This window comes from Phalacrocorax carbo, chromosome Z (assembly GCF_963921805.1).
Source record: "Phalacrocorax carbo chromosome Z, bPhaCar2.1, whole genome shotgun sequence".
Classification (NCBI taxonomy): Eukaryota; Metazoa; Chordata; class Aves; order Suliformes; family Phalacrocoracidae; genus Phalacrocorax; species Phalacrocorax carbo.
Window position 1 is genome coordinate 61,726,683 of NC_087548.1, and position 17,173 is coordinate 61,743,855.

Consider the following 17,173-nt stretch of genomic DNA (forward strand, 5'->3'; position numbering starts at 1 on the left):
AAAGTTTTGAGATGAGCTTACTCAACTGCACTTGAAAGATTTTGTGTGCATAACTTTATCACAAACAAGGTGTGTTTTTATGCTAAGTTTTTAGTATTTCAATTGATAGTATTCTACTAAGCTACTTCAGAGCTGCTCAGAGAAGAGCAAAACATCAGGTGAATATTTAAAAACCTAACCAAGCACCTAGAGGTTGGCTGTATCAAGGAGCTAGAGCACTCCATGATGCATTGCAGTAGTGGTCCTCCCTCTATGCTGTAAGGCAGCTGTGCTTCAGGGTCTGTGTTGTATTCCCAGTTCAGGGAACCTGTTGATCCTGACTCGGGAAGCGGCTGGTGTGTAACAGGGCTCTGTGCTTGCTAGTTCACAAGAATCTGTTCTAAAGGTAACTAGACTAGGCAAATAAATAGTATTATACTAGAAGCTCTCCTGGCTTACTGTTGGAATGGAGACAGGGTTTCATACCTCAGATCAGGACTGTGGAACATAGTTTGAGCTGGGCACCTTTTCCTTATTGTATGTGTACCAACTTCATAGTTGTTCCATGCTTGGTGTTTTTACTGTCATGGCACAAATATGAGTTAATGCATCTGTTTAGTACTGTTGATACTTCATTTATATTTAAAACTAGCTAATGATTTCCATAGGAATCAAATACAGATGGAAACAGATTTCTACCACCTAAGGAATATTAGCCAATGCGTGATACTATTAGTTATCATGGTAGAAGAGTATAAGAAGCTGCTTTTCTTAGCAAAAGAAATATTAATTAGAAGACGTTTTAAAAATATTTTTACCAATAGTTGTGTTTACAACCATTCAGAGTTTTATTTCTGCATTTTTAAAGCAAGTGGATGGAATTCTCAAAGATCAGGCAGTATTGTAGAAATCCTGAGGAAAAGCATTTATGAAGAGGAGCAAAGAGTTTTAAAATTGCATGTATTTCTACTCGGAAAAGATTTCCCCCACCCTACCACCCCCAGGTCCCAGGAAAAGCAGGACAAATTACATAACAAAAGTAATAGCTGTCTTAGATGCACCAGATGATTCTTAATTTAGCTTAAGGTCAGTAAGAGTAAACACTGTAAAGAGTCCTAGTAAAAGTAGTACCCTCTCTTATCTAGGGTATATTTGCAGTAACAACTTGGAAGTCCCATGTATATATATTCTTTTTGCCAAGAGATTTAAAATGGCAGTGTTATGTGGTTAGTAAAAAATTTTGTTCAGCTTAAGAGACAGATATAGGAGAAAAAGTGATACAGATACAAAGATGTTACTTGCATTTTTCAAGGTAAACTTACAAATAAAATACAACTCTTATTAGAGATGTACTCTGTAGTATGTGGTGGGACAGTAAATTAAAGGCAGGATGGTATTTTGTAGAAAACAAAAAGGTAAGGGAAGAGTGGAAACTTGAAACATACAGTCACTGCTTAAGAATTATGGAATAAGGCTGTTCACATGAAGGATTTGTAAGATTCTTTGTCTGCAGATGTTGCTGATAATGTATCCCTGAATGCTTTAACACAGATACAGTTCCACTTAACTTACTGAAAAGCTTGGGACCTTCTAATATTGAGATAGAGCTGAGGGGTTTGGCCCCTGAAGGTGGTGGCTCAGTGGAGGTGATGCTAAGCTTTTTGAGAATGATTGGAATGATGCTGAACAAGAAGTACAACTTCGAACTTGCTCAGGCATACCTTGCACTATTTCTAAAGGTAACAATTTTCTTATAAAATTTTATGTTAATCCTGTTTAAAATGATGGTTGCCCAGTAAAAGGATGTCAGTTGTCCTCTTGAAAGAATTATCTTAAGTGATTTTTGTTGGGGATGGTTTTAAAATTACTAACTGAATGTATTGGATAATTTGACAACTCATCTGGTCACAGTCAAGAAAAACTTGCAAAAACCGGATATTATGAAGAGGACCGTGCCAGGCAGGTTTTATTCTAGTATTCGTTACTTAGAATTGTTTTTATGTTTTGTAATATACCTAACTCCATATTGGTTGGTAGTTGTTACACTAAGATATGCTGTGTCTTAAGCAGAAAACTAATTGAGTGAACAATGCATTTTGGTCGCCTTATCACTAGACATTGCAAGCCTGACTTTTACTTTCCGTGTCAGTTGGCTACCTTTCTTTGTGACCTGCTAAGCAGCGCAGAGCTAGTGAAATTATTCCCAGGTGTGTGGAAGTTAGAAAGTTATTGTGATAAAAACCATAGCAGTTTCTCTCTTAGAGAAGGTTTCTCAGCAGAAGATTGAAACCCTTCTGACGTACAATTGCTTACCTTGTCAAGATGCTCTGATTTATGAAATGGTGTGAAAGCAATTAATTGCAGTTTACAAGGAAAAAGTTATTACAAACATTCAGATGTATGTACTACTCTCTAACTGAATATTTCTTAAGAGCAGTATTGCAGGGATTGGTTTTAAAGGTAGAGTGTAATGCAGGACAAATATGACTTGCTCTTTTCTTTTTGTTGGGGTTAAATCGAATGCATGGGGCAGCTTCCACAAGAACAGGTAGTGCAGACGAATAGGAGTGGATCCGTGGAGTGAAATGCTTACGGTTGAGGTCTTGTTATTCATTCACCAGTGGCTTTTTATCATGCCTATTTATTATTAGTCTGGGTTTTATTAGTCTGCTCCTATGGGCTGCATATGATTAATACGTGCAATATTAGATGTTAGAATTCATCTTTCTGTTAGTTTCATACAAAAAAAGTTTAGTTCTTACAGTATAGACGAGGGACAACTAGGTAATTTGCTTCAGAAACACACTCCTGATCTGAATTACAGTAGAATAGTGTAAACTCGCTCTGTGACACATCAACACCAATATCTTTTGTTGTAGGTTCCAAGTAAAACAGCTCTGAGCTAAGCAAGACTCATAGATTTAAGTTGTAGCCAGGAAAATAAGTTTTTCATCCATTAGGTGGTAATAATGTAATGCCTATCTACAGGATTGAGAGGTTTCTTTTCTTTATGCTTTACCAAGGTTACTGTTCATTACATAGAGAGGCATCATCTCCCTGTATCAGTATAGACTGTGCTGCCATCATTCTTCTTGCTTTATGGAGCACAGATAATTAAAATAATAATCGTGATTGACCTCACAGCATCTCTTTAGCCTTTCTAGCCTAAAGAGGAATTTGTAATGCAGGTCGGAAAGAGGAGTAAATTACCCTCTGTAGAAGTGTGTGATGAGAATAGATTCAGCAGCAGCATCAGAAGATCTAGTAAAGCAATAACACACTTAAAACATTTTGCTGCCTTATCCTATCTAATACATACATGGGCATACAATGGCTTGTAAAAGACTAGCAAAAGGGGAGCAGCATTAAATGGAGGGAATCGACTGAAGGAGTTCTTCCCTTACTTGGGACATTCCTGAGAGCAGTGTGTTGGAACTGAATGAGGAAACATGATCTTCTGATTTTTTCTTCATTATCTGTATTTGTTTCACTAACTGCTTGTTTTAATTTTCAGTTACATCTTAAGATCCTTTCATCAGAGCCAAATCTATTGGAAGAATTATCCAGATTGTCAACCCAGCTTGAGGAAACTTGGATTCATTTGCGGACTCTCTTCAATCAGAGTCTGTGTGTGTTAACATATATGAAAAGTGCTTTGCTGTAAAATACTTACAGGTTTTGTCTGCATAAAATTCCCCTCGGGGTAGTAGTACAATTTATTACCAAAAATACTGGATTCCGAGAACTACACTGGGACTTCTGATGCTGTATTTTATATATCTGCATATGGCAAAGTATTTTAGAACGTGCATAACTGAGTACTTCTGTTCACTTCAGTTGGAACAAGAATTAATATGTGCAGCTTAAATATTCATTTTGTATTAGTTTGTGTTGCCAATGAACGAACAGTTGGAGAGCTATAGGTAACGTCGCTAGTTACCTTATGCTTTCATGACCAAAAATGTAAATCAGAATGAAGAAATGACTTGCAAAAAAAAAGTTGGAATGTAATTTCTGTGCAGGAGACCAAAGCTTATGTTGTGCTTAATGAACAATTATTGTTGATGAAAAAAAAATAAAACAAAAATTCTGGATTGTTAACAACTTATTAACATCCATTTAAGGCAAATGAATATAAAAATCACAGTCCCCTGCAATCTGTGCACTTTTCCTATGACGTTTGTAAAAATTAGTTTTCTCCTCACTTTGGCAAGCTGTGTTCACTATTTTGCCTCAGACACCTATTTTGGAAAGCAAAGATTTCTAGCTACACTGCAAACCATGGAACTTGAAGACAAAAAAAAACCCCAAACAAGACACAAGACTAAACCAACCCCCCCCCCCCTATTTTTTATAACCAGGTTTCTTGCTCTAATTGCATAAGAAATTGAGGCTCAATTTCTTATGAAAATTTGGATTCTTTTCTTAAGGAGATAAAGATTAGCAGAATAAAAGTTTTGAGTTGTGGGGAATTTTTAATTGAATCAGGTGTTAATTTTATGAATTGATACTTAGGTTTCAAATAATAAGGTAAGGGCAGAGTTTGGGATCTCATGAATAGGATTATCGTAAACTTTGCTGTTTGAGAGTACTGCCTCACAGCAGAAGAATCTCTTGAACAAGGCCTTTGCTGTATTTCACATGGTCCAGCTATGTACACAGACTAACAGAGTAATACAAATGTATGCAATTTTGATGAGAACACTTGCAAGATGGGTTCATTGCATTTGGCATAAGACTGAAACAATAGTGTGGTTTAGTTGTTCTATATATGTGATGATTTACTTTTTTAAAATGCCATCATATTGTGGAACTCTTTAGTCATGTATCCTGGAATGATTGTCTGCAAACATGTACACACAGTGTAGAGTACAGAATACTGCCTGAAACAAGGGACAATTCCAGATGTATCATGAGATCTGCATCCTTTTGCCTGTTCAAATTTTCAAGAAAGGTCATCAGGGTTATCAAAGGAGTGCAGAGATAATGGAAAGTCAGCTTTTAAAGCTTCTCTGTGTTGTTCTAGCTGTTCTTGATCTATAACTTAGATTCATGTTAAAGCATAAAGAGAACAGAGAAATATTATGGAAGTTTACTGACTGACATTCTAGCCAGTTAAGATGGAGAATGCGGAGTCCATGGGAATGATATACACCTGATGGTTTCTTTATGAAATTTACTGCTGAGATTTAAGAAAATCCTTTGTACCATAGAATTATTAGCTTCTGATGCTATGGTTCTCAAGAACCCATTACTCGCAATTTCTTGAATGGATCTGAAGCAGTCTCAAATCCCTCAAACTTCAATGTAATATCTAATAAACCTCTGATCTTATAGGTGTTACTCTAACTAATTTAGAAGATCCTAAAGAATCATTTTCTCAACCAAGACATTAGAATATTAAAAGATGAGTTAGTCAGTAGTGGCAGACCTACCTCAGTAGAAGAAGAAACAGTGGATGAAGAACTTTCCTCTTGGGTCAAAGCAAAGGTCTGTCAAGCCTAGTGTCCTGTATCCAGCTGGAAGCAAGGAATAGATGCAAAGGTCTTAGCACACAGGTCATGTATAAAATGAATCTTTCTGAAGCACATCACTCCAGCTTTCAGCAGGCAGATATTTAGACGCCTCATGACCCAGCTGTATTCTAACAGTTGTGTTTAATACTCTGGGACAGATCTGTTTGTACTCTGTGAGTTCATCTAATCTCTTTCAGAACCGATTTATCCTTAGCAACATCCTGTAGTAATGGGACCTACAATTTAATTAAATACTAAGGGAAATAATGTATTTCTGTTTCTATATTCCAGACTTGCTATCTTCTAATCTTGTATGCTCCTCCTACTTCTTGAATGTGAGAAATAATTGTGTTCTAGTTTTCATGCTTCACTGCCTCTCAGCCCCAGAGCGGTTACGAAATGGTTTCTACTTGTGAAGGAGATGCTTCGTATTACTGAGGGCACCCATGTGTGTTTTCACTGACATACAAGAACCTTTTTTGGGCACATGTGTTTAAATCTGTATGTACAGGGTTCATCTACAAAACTTGTGAGATTTGTGGAGGAGGGGTTTTTTGTTTATTTTTTTCTGGACTACTTGATGTAATCAGGATAAAAACGACATACTTTTTGCCAAACAGGCCCTTCTGAAAGCAGAACCAGCAAGCTATTTTTTGCGTACAGTTTGTTTATAACACTGTTGACATAATATTTGCAGTCTGGGTGATCTCATTAAATGTGTTAATGCAGTTCTTATATCCTACACAGATGTGTTTTAAGTCTACCTGGAACACTTCAATCGTTTCCTTCAGAAAATACTCTTTAGATGTTAGTGATATCCCACCTCCTTTATTCTTTTGTCTTTTCTGCAGCATACATAGTCATCGCTGCTATTTCAGGAGTGTTTGACTATTCCTAAAGCTGGTTCAAGTACACCAATAACTGTGCTTCATGTTCTTGGCCTTTTATTTTGTCCTTTTTTTTTCCCTGCATCAAAAGGGTGAGCAACTTTTTCCCATTAATAACTCTTCAGAAATAAAAAGTAATTTCCACTTGCCAGTGGGTGCAAGCAGATATTTTACCTGCTACTTCCTGTATTATACCTTCACCCAAGACATCAAGGACAGTATCTTGTGGTGTTGGTCAAAAGTTGCTGATTACAAATGGAAAGGCACACTGCAGCTGAATGTGGTAGATTGGGCTTCACATTCTGTCCAAAAGAACTCACTTAAGCTGATTGGCATTGCTGTAGCACATGCAATAGGGTGTGAGAAAAATCATTAGATGGAGTAAGGGATATAGTTGTCATTAATCCTTGGTTTTCTTCTAAGCAGGACAATTACTGAAGATTTTGCCATTCTTGCAGAATGCCAAGCCTGTTTTAGGCTAGCTCTGACTAGCAGCTTGCCATTACAGTTCTCCGTTAACGGTGTGTCACAGCACTCTCTCCCAGCTCTTCTCACATCTCTTCCTTGCCAGTGCCTGCCTGTGATCCTGTGCCTCATTTGCACCATGATTTCCTCTCTTCTTTTGGCTTCTGAGAATAGCTGCTCCTCTTGACAACTCCTATACACAGCAGTCCTATCGAGTTAGGTCTCAGTACTTCCACTATTTTCTTTACACTGTGTTGTTCTTTCCAAACTGACTCGGTATTTGTGGTTGTTTTGTCACCAAACTGGTTAGTTGGACCTTGTTCCCGAGTTTGTTGCTGGCTGGATTCAAAACTGGACAGTGAAGGCTGCTCCCCTCTGAGCTATAATAAGCCTTCACTGCAATCCTTCCTTTTCTTTTTCAAGTAAAGATAGAAGTATTATGAAGAAAAACATGCAAATGTGAAGTGAGAGTAAATGGATGCAAATGTTTACTCCTTGTTCAGCAGCCAGCATAGACCCCTGATTTGATGCACTTAAACACTTCGTACATTTCAAACTTTAGTCTTCCTTCTTCAAAAGAAATGATAGGAAAGGTCTCAAATCTGTGCAGATTGTTGTAACGCAAGTGTCCTTGTCCCAGAGTAAGGAAACAAAGATACCCATTTGCATGCTGTGAAGTGGAGAAGCCAAAGTGTTGGCATATTTGAACACTGTTGATGAGCTGTGTTGAAGGAGTTTAGTTTTGTTTAGAGATCACCAATACATAAGTACCGTTTTCTTTTGATTGTTGACATCGGCAGATGTTGCTTGACCGTGGTATGTTAGCATATCAGTCTTTTCAGCACATTACTAGTTGTAAAATTTGCACTTCTTAAGAATTACTTGTTTGATGTAAAATTATCTTTTTTAAAAAATAATTTACCTTTTCAGAGATGAGGAATCCAATCAGTGCCTTGCTTGATGTCAGTTCAGGGAGTCTGCTTTACTTTTTTGATGGTTTTGCAGTATGTTAGAGGAGAATAAAATGAGTTGTTAAACGTCCTTAGCACCTGTGCTTTTTTGTGAAGCAGTGATAAACTGAGAAAAGAAAAATGAACAAAATAACTAAGATCCTTCTACCCTGGCTATTACATGTTCCCCAGAAGGATTAAGTGAGCTCTGTGTTGCTCTGTGCACATCATGGAGCTTTGCTGGTTAGTGACAGTCTCTGGAAGATACCTTTTCTCCACTGATGTATCTACTGCTAGTTCACAAAACAGCCCGCGTGGCTGAGAGGAGGTATGCACTATGGCCCTGACTCTCCAGTTGTCATGTCCCAACCTGAGAGGAGGAGGGAGAGTGGCCAAGGTTCTAATGATCCCTTTGGACTAAATTAAGGTGAAATGACACATAACAATCAACTAAACATTTTAATTCAATGCAGAACTAACTTGAAAAGGCAACTCGAACTTTAAAACATGGAAAAGCATTGACAGTGGGGCTTCTTATTAAGAATACTTGTAAAAGAAGAAGAGGAGAAGAAAACAGTGGGAAGAGAAAGAGGAGAAGCGAGAAAGGTAGAGAGATATCACTACCCTTGGATCCAGCGCTGATGATGACAGATGTGACGATCCTCTGGTGGTGGGCACGCAACAGTCCCTTTGTTGTAGTGTCTTTTATAGTCTAAGCCTGGCTTTCAGTTATGCCTCCTGTGAGCTCATATGATTCTTGTTCCAGAAATATTGTGATCTTCTGTGCAGGTGCCATTGTGAGGGGCAGTCGCGAAGGGTCTTTTGGGCAGTCATAAGCCCCTTCCTCAAACAGACTTTGTATGACCTCAGTAAGTGATATGCAAGGCCCAGCAGAACCTGGGGCTGCGCATCCTCCCATGTGCCTCCCTGTGTCCGTCAGCTTCCCACCTGCAGTTCTCTACATCACACTTTACAAAAGTGTTTGAGATGTTAACTCTTTCACTCCTTACACCAGTGTGTTAAAAGGACTGATGTGCTGTCTCTGTGAGTGGTGAAAGTATGCCAGTGTTCAGGGTCATCCCCTGAAGGATCTGACTACCTTGGTGATTGGCAGTTACCTGAAATCACCCACAGAATAAATCAGAATAAGGTAGATTAAAATAATGCATTTGTAGAATCCCCACTCAGTTGCTATGTTTGTAAAGGCTATGGAATTAAAAAGAAACTTACCTACTTAGGCCCAGAGGATCCTTCATCTTCTGTTAGCCTGTAGCCAAGTTCCTAGTTGCCTTACAGCTACATAGCTGAAGATCTAGCACTTACTGTCTCTTGAGTTGCCCAGTGTTGGTCTCGGAATAAGACGTGAATTTAACAACTCATCCCATCCGTTAGCACCCCAACTCTCCTTGAGGGTTATTCACATTCACATGTCTCAAAAGCATTTTGTAAACTTAGCTCACTAAAAAAGTGGTTATGACATTGCTCTCTTACAACCAGTGGTGTTCCTTCCCTACTGCTTTGGAAATGTTAGCATCTCTTTGGCGTGGCTAGAACTGAAAAGTCACCAGCCTGTTGTAATGCAACGTGAACCTTCCTGTCATATGGGGCAAAGTTTAAAGCCCAGGTAATGTGTTCTCAGAGTGTGTCTCGTTACGTTTTCTGTTGAATATAAGGCTTGATCACACAGGGTTGTGCAGCTGGTTGTTCACATTTGAGATTAACCTTTGTATTTGCCCATTGGTTTGGCTGATGGAAGGGTGAGGGATGACTGCCCAATTCCCTTTGAAGAATTCCATTTCAACAAAATCAAAATAAACTTAAGCTATTTCAGCAGTGCATAACTGAGATGGTTTATTCAGTGCTAGAATAATCAGCAACATTGTACAGAACTCCCTGCGGCTCCCTTTGTGTTGATGGCTGAGGATGACGCCCTACAGGTGCCTATGGAAAGGGCGGAAATAGCAGATGCCTTTTTTCACTTCAGTCTTCACAGAAAAGTCTGCTTCAGTTTTGTGTGTGTACCAGCACCCTTTCTGAAGGAGATGAGATGCCAACAGTGAGGGAGCAATGGGTTAGGAAGACTTTGGAGCGCAGTGCTCTGAAGTCACCTTATAACCATGGGACTGCACAGGACTTAGGCACAAATGCTGTCAATATAGTAGCATTGCCTATCAGCTATAAAAAAGCATTGTGTCCCCGACAACGGGATTGAAGCTCTTGTGCCTGTTTTTAAAAAAGATGAAGTGGAGCATCCAGGGAACTATTGGTTGATCAAACTTATCTCAGTGTCCAAAACAATATGGAGCATGTGCTGCATGTGCTTTTGGAATCCATCTCCAGTACACAAAGGGCAAGATGATGAAGAACAACCAGCAGAGAGTCATGAGGGCAAGTTGTGCTTGACCAAGCTTGTTGCCTTCTAGGATGAAATGACTGGTTAGGTGGACAAAGGAGGAGCCATGAATGTAATGATAAAATTCAGTGCAAATATAATAGTATGCAATTACTTAATCGTCTACTATTAAACATTGCAAATTGCTACTGTTAAAGTCAACAGGCATGCTGTCAGTTAAGATTTTGCAAATTTTGATGCTTGTTGCATTCTGTGTGCCGTGTACCTTTTATATTGTGAGCTGGCTTACAGGTGATATTGGGTCTACAGCATAGCAGTGTGAATTAATTTTGCAGCAATCCAGTATAATCGGCATTACAGAAATTAATTTAGTCACATTCTAATTATGCCTAATGCATTATTATTTTGTTAAATAGCCCATAGCAAAGAAGCTCAGTAAATTAGATGCAGCAAAGTTGAATAATGCTACCAGCATTTGAGAGATTTGCAATGAGGCATAGAAGAATTAGACTGCCAAGAGAGTTGAAGGTATTTCAAGTGAATGTCTGGTAAGAAAAATTATTCTAAAATGGGTGGGTGCCACAACACATTTGACCGTTTTACAGGTTCTTGCCTTTTATCCATCGAGGTTTCATTCTTATGCATCACCACCATATTATGTTCCCTGCTGCAGCTGTAGATCTTTCTTATTTTTATAAAAACTTCCACAGCCTGAGTATTTTGTAACTCTTTGGTAACATAATTTGTGCTTGAGCAAAGCCCCCCTTCCAAGGGTATGAGGCACTTAGTCTGGGAATGGTGGGAGGCCCAAGAAATGCTGTTAAGAGAGACTGTAAAAGTGTGTAGCCACCTGAGAAAGAGACACGAAGCGCAGTTGTCTTAAGGAAAAAGTGGTGTCTAGAAACATGTTTCTGTAGCAAGACTCTGCTGCTTAGGCTTGAAGACAGTAGGAATCTCAAAATTGTAAAAGAAAAGACTAGGATATATCTTTTCAGGAGCTTACTACAATTAAATCTCATTCCTTAGCAAGGAAAATGCCTCAGGTGTTGTAAAGAACCTGTGCAGTCGGAAGTAAGAAAGATTGTCAGTCCTCAGGAAGAGGATGGACCCTAGTACAGTGGTACTTGGCCCAGGAGAGGATGTCCTCTCTACTGAAGCTGTCCTCTTTGCAGCGTCCCCCACAATAATTAATGAAAAGATCAGAGCAGATACCTGAACACCAGACCAGGAGTTATGACAAAAAAACTGCTTGGAAGAGAGGAACACAGAGCTTCTTTTTACACAGGAGGAATGGGAGGCATTGAAGTAAATAGTAGCAATTCTGCAAGGAAGCAAGGATCTAACTGCTGAAAGACATAGTCGGTAGAGATGGGCATCCACATGCACCTCCTCTTCCCTGCCTGGCAGTGGGAGCATTGTGGCCATGCGGTAGCAGCCCTCTCTTCCTTTACAGCAGGGTGACTGCAAGAACTTGCCTTTAAGACTTACACAGTTCCTATGGGCATTTCAGCTTAGCCAGGGTCACAGATTCCAAAAGTGGCCCCAGCTGGCTAAGGTTAAACATTCAGGATATCACATGCATGGTAACATGTAGGTTGCAAGATGTCTCCTGGCCTTCCTTAGCGAACTAGACAGGAATGATTTCCTCATAGACAGCGGAGCCAAAGCTGGAATTCAGCCTCTTGAAGAACTGTAGCTGGTTTTCTATATAAATTGTGCCTGCATATTGTGATTGCCAATATCAAGATCTTAAAGGGTGACAGAAAGAAATGATGTAGTCGGCAAATACAAAGATACTGTCAAGAATTTACTTGATAAAATTATGTGGAAAATGTATCCATTTTTCCCCCACAGAAGCCTATTGATGAGATATACTGAATGTTTCTAAGGGTTGTCAAGTCCTGAACGGGTTTGTCTTTACAAAATAGAAGGTTAAGGTAAGATCTATTTTTTCATGAAAATATCTGTTTCTGTGAGGTTGGAAAATTTGTTAGCCTACTTTATAAATATTTGATTAATCTACTTGGTAAAGAAATAAAACATGGAAATTGTCAAAATGAAAGAAAAAAATCAATGAAATATTAATGGTAAAATAATGAAGTAAACGTTAATCCTAAGGGATAATGATACTGAAAACAGTATGTGCTAATGCAAGTTTGATCATGTTAGTGTCTCTGCTCCACGCATATAAGAATAATTCTTAATTGAGCCCAGTGCCTGGCAGTTAAAGAATAAATCTTGATTATATCATACACATATAAAGCAGATTATTTTGACATGACTGAGGAGGTGCTGTTCTTCTGGCACATGATATTTCCTTTCATGCTGAAAAGAGAGGCTTTGAAAAATCTCATAAGTTTTTTCAAGCAGAACCATAGCACAGCTCAGATACTCATTCCTCAGTTTATTGGTTATCTTAATGTGTTGGAGGAGGAAATCCTGGAGCCCTAGATCAATACAGGTAAACTTAAGGTACCAGTAAACTTAAGGTACCCTGCCTTTATCACCCCAACTCCACTTAAGTCTCTGGACTAAGAAACATAGATGGAGCTCTGGGATTACCAGATTTAAATACTGTTTTAAATAGTGGTTACAGTCCTGAAAGAGATGCTGTGGTCTAGGTAACTATTAAGCTGTGTTAGCTCTCTGCTTTTAATAACAGACCATCCTAAGTGAACTAAGTCAATTAAAATTACAGATTCCTGTTGATTAGAGATATCTACAGTGAATCTAGCCACTGAGAAGTAACAGTGTTCTATGCTACAAGACAGTCTGCTGTAATAACAGGACAAAAAATAATTTTTTTATTATAAGCCATAAATTAATTTTCTCCTGTCTTTCCATAATAAAATAGTACATTATTTTGAAAAGGAATTGGGGTAAAATCTTTAAATAAGAGACTTTCGCAAAGCTTACAAGGACAAGAGTGCTAAATAAAGTTCCTGTATCTTAATTAATCAGGATTGAGAATTAAATTTAGAAAAGCTAAGTAACTGTTTTATATGTATCGGAGAATATTAAATGAAATAATCCATTGCCTTTACATAGAAAAGGACAACTGACAGTTTTGAATGATGTTCCAGTGTCTGTTGTTCTATTGAAATGAGTCTACATAGCCACAGACTTTTTGCCTCTCACAAATATTAACCTAACTAGCTATAGCAAATACATATGGATAGCAACAGACAAATGAAAACAGATTTTAAATCTAATAAGATTTAAAAATTCTGTGCTTAAAAGAATTGCATAGTTTTCCTCCTTTTCCAATCAGCTTTTACTTTTTTCCCAAAAGACACCCTGAAGATGTTCTTCTTGGCTGTAACTGTTATCCTTCCCAAACCAGAAAAGCAGAGGTTTACTAGCATTAATTGATGACCTTTCCTTCCAATTATTTCTGCCAATCCTCTCTCAATTTCTGTGAAATTGTTCTTGCAGTATTCACCCCACTGCTTCCATGTATCATTTACAGAAATTTTAACAGCAGAATAAAACATTGCGGCCACATCTGGTCAATTCAGCATTTTCTCATCTATGGTCTGTATTTCTAAACAATATTCTCTCTTTATATTGCTTAGTTACACTTTTCTCCTTTATCTAAGAGGGAGGGTGTCTTGCTGAAATGGTGGAATTATTCCTCAGATTGTAGTAAGACAAAGGAAAAACCCTATTTGTTCCATTAATCTCTTTAATTTCCACTCTAGGATTCAAACCGTAACACTTATCCTTTATTACAGTCTGTTTCTATTCCTGCTAGAGACTAACTTGAAAAGCAAGTGCTTGTTTTCCCGTTGTTATTTTGTTAGCAACCACATTCTGAAGAGCTAAATTCCAGTCTAAGTAGCACCCACTCATTTTATAATGTTGGTAATAATTTCCACTAGCTCAATGGGAGGTCTTTTATCCAAAGTCTGAGAGCGCTTGACTTGGATAAATTTAGCACGACAGCAACCCATGAATATAGGTAAGTGTTATCAGAACTGTGTAACATGTGAGGAACCGGACCATGTATCATAGTACCATGTAGAAATATCTATATGCTGTCATGTAGGAGTGTAAGCTAGAGGTTGGGTTCCCAGTTGTAGCTTCCAGGCCTAAACAGTTTGGTGCTATCTTGCCATTTCCTGCTTTTTTCATCATGCAGTCTTGATACATCTGTTGTTGCTGAATGTCCTCTAACAAGTCAGTAGAATGACCAGAAATAGTACAGAGGAATTTGAACTCTTGGCTCCTTGTCCTCGTGCTCAGTGTTAGTCCTGTCTTGAGGTAATTGGGGGTGGAGGAAGAGGAGCGACAAAAATCAAGATTTCTGCGTTCATGGTAAGCTGGACAAGAGCAAACCCTATCTTCTAGTTTCCATGTTGTGGCCTATGGATTTGAGACCCAACCAACTGTGTTTTTGTGAAGATTGCTGCTCAAGCATTTTACCTAGGAGTTCCTAATAACTCAACCTATAACCTATCTTCTCCATCTCTGGCAAAAGCCTTGAGTGCTTGTCTGTAATAACCCCAAACAGTACTTTGAGGTTTATAGGGAAAATAGAGTGATATATCACCCCTATGCAAAATAAGTTGCTCACCCAGTCAAATGCATACAGCCTTACTCCAGCTCAAACCAATTTCTTTCTAGCAAGGGTAAAAGAATACTAAATGGTCAAGTCTGGCTCCTAATAAGACTTGTTCGTACAACAGCGTTCACATTCATAGACAGATTGATGGCAACCTTTGGGTTTGATTCTATGCAGAAATGCAACGAATGAGGAATTGCTCTGTGAATTCAAATCACTTCAGTCATGTGAGTCATCGTGTTGGCATCTGAGTGCTGACAAATCTAGTCATAATGTTGATAAAAGCTGTCCCCTCTCTTCCTCCTTTTCCCCTGTGAAGACTACTATCTGAATAGCCAAACTTAGAGTAAAGAATGTGTTGCTGTCCCTCACACATTTAATTCTTTTTACATATGATGAAAGGAAGTTTGCATTTAAACGATGAGGACAAAGAGCTGAAAGTGAAGTGTAACCATGCATTTACTTCCCTTGTTGTGCTGTAGGGCCCTGACTATACGCGTCAGAGCCCACGGACCATATCTCTGAAGTTCATATAATGAAGGGTAGTACATGGAAAAGCAACAAAAAGGCAAGAAGACCTGCTTTTGTCATATGCCTGACTTTTTAGTGTGCGTGGTTTTCAGGATATTAATTATCTGTGGATCTAATAGTGTAATGCATTATTAAAGTGGCCTAACATTTCCCATAAGTTCCCCGTTTTAGTTGCACGTAACTTCAATCATATATGTACCACATGGCATCAGAAACCCCATGTCAGACTTTGCAACTCTTAGGCTATAGTAAGGCACCATATGGAGTTCCAGACTTGGTGGGCTTCAGGATATATACATAAACAATTAGTAACTAACTAATTAGCTGTGCAAATGCCTTTCTGTGAGTCCAACCTATCAGCCGTCAGAAGTGCCAACACAGCAGGAGATTTTTGTGGTCAAAGTTTTTCTGTGTTGTGATGAACTGGAAAGCTATTAAGGAAAATAACCTATAGGAAAAATCACTGCAGTAAGATCATATTTTTATCTAACCTGCTAAGTTTTGCTTTATGGAGATAACAAATGTGAAAGTTCTATGTAACGATAATGGTTGTGTTAGCTCTGACTGAAGTAGTCAAAGGCAGATGCCAATGAAAAGTGAAACACAGCAAGTACATCTGATACTTCCTCTGAAATACTTTCTCTTCCTTTACCATTTGAAATGAATGGACTATCTGAGGCAAAGGTGGTTTATAACTCTTTTGGGATATTGAACAGTGAATTTGTCTTTCATGAATCTGCCTAGCCTCTTTTGAATCCATTTACATTTTTGACATCTGCAGTATCCCATGGCAAGGAGTTCCAAAGCGTACCTGCTCACGTTTACCTCTTCTTGCTTACTTTGAGCTGGCTGCTTGCTAACTCTATCTTATTCCCATTAGTTCTTTCACTGGAAAAAGCAGCAAACAACTAATCCTTATCCATCCTGTGTCCCCCTGACCCTTGATTTTCTAGGTCTTTAGTTTGGGTAAAATTTAAAAGGAAACAGTTGCAAAGATGACCTTGTAATGGGAAGGAAAAACTTCTACCTAAGCAATTTAGATATAGGTGTGTATAAAAGTTGAGCCATGTAGGCATTCTTATTTAGAAAATGAAAAATAATTTTTATATGACTTCATGTTTTGAATGCTTTGATAAACAGCCATGTAGGCTGATTATTTCTTGAGCTGTAGGCAGCTTGGGATAACTGTAAACATCAGAGAGTAAGTCACTGACTGCATCATCCTCTTAGTTAGCTGGCACTGGACTGATCTGGAAACAAAACACAGGCAAACACCTTTTGGTCCCTATCCTGGTTTATAAGTGTATCTTAGAAAAACATTCACAAAGCAGTAAATGAGAGGCAAACTGCAGGTAACAAACATAAATTGTTGTTTTCAGATGCTTCATGAACTAACAAGTACCACTTCTGGAATAATAATTTTAAAAATGCTCATACAGAATGTACCAGCATTTTGTCAGTAATATGCCTGAGCTTGTCAAATTCCAAAATCTCAATTTCATTTCACTGCAAGAAAGACCATTTCACAATAACATTGGTTTTCCTTGGAAGTTTCATAGTAAACAAAGCTTTGGATAAGATCCTGGCCCAAGGGGACAGGTCTTCAAGTGGTACAGACCCTCTAAAAGATGGAGACTGTGCTTTTGCAGGTCCTTCGCAGTGTGTGGAGCCATTAGCATTAGTGGTGGACAGCCCCATTTGGGATGTCATGATCAAAGCACTCTTTCCTTCACTGTAGAGGAGTTAGCTAGCAGCTGGTGAAGAATGTTTGGCCATGGACAGTTACCTCAGACCTCCTGTGTTGCAAAATATGACCTGGTGTTTAATACTTAAACAGGTAGAAAAATCACTGAGAGTATAAATAGTTTATTGCGTCCTTTCTTTTGCATGCATGTTCCAATGTTTTTATTATTTTTTGGGATCACTTA

At 38.5% G+C, this 17,173-nt stretch overlaps 1 protein-coding gene across 1 annotated transcript in view; it reads left to right on the forward strand.

Annotated features, from left to right (window-relative positions):
- The window catches only part of WDR36 (WD repeat domain 36), a 36,779-nt gene extending 28,891 nt beyond the window's left edge, over window positions 1–7,888 (forward strand). The window contains exons 22-23 of the mRNA XM_064439449.1: window positions 1,531–1,718; window positions 3,494–7,888. Coding sequence (XP_064295519.1) covers window positions 1,531–1,718; window positions 3,494–3,643 — 338 coding nt within the window. The 3' untranslated portion in view covers window positions 3,644–7,888. The remainder of the gene's footprint in view (window positions 1–1,530; window positions 1,719–3,493) is intronic.
- The last annotated feature ends 9,285 nt before the right edge of the window (window positions 7,889–17,173 follow it).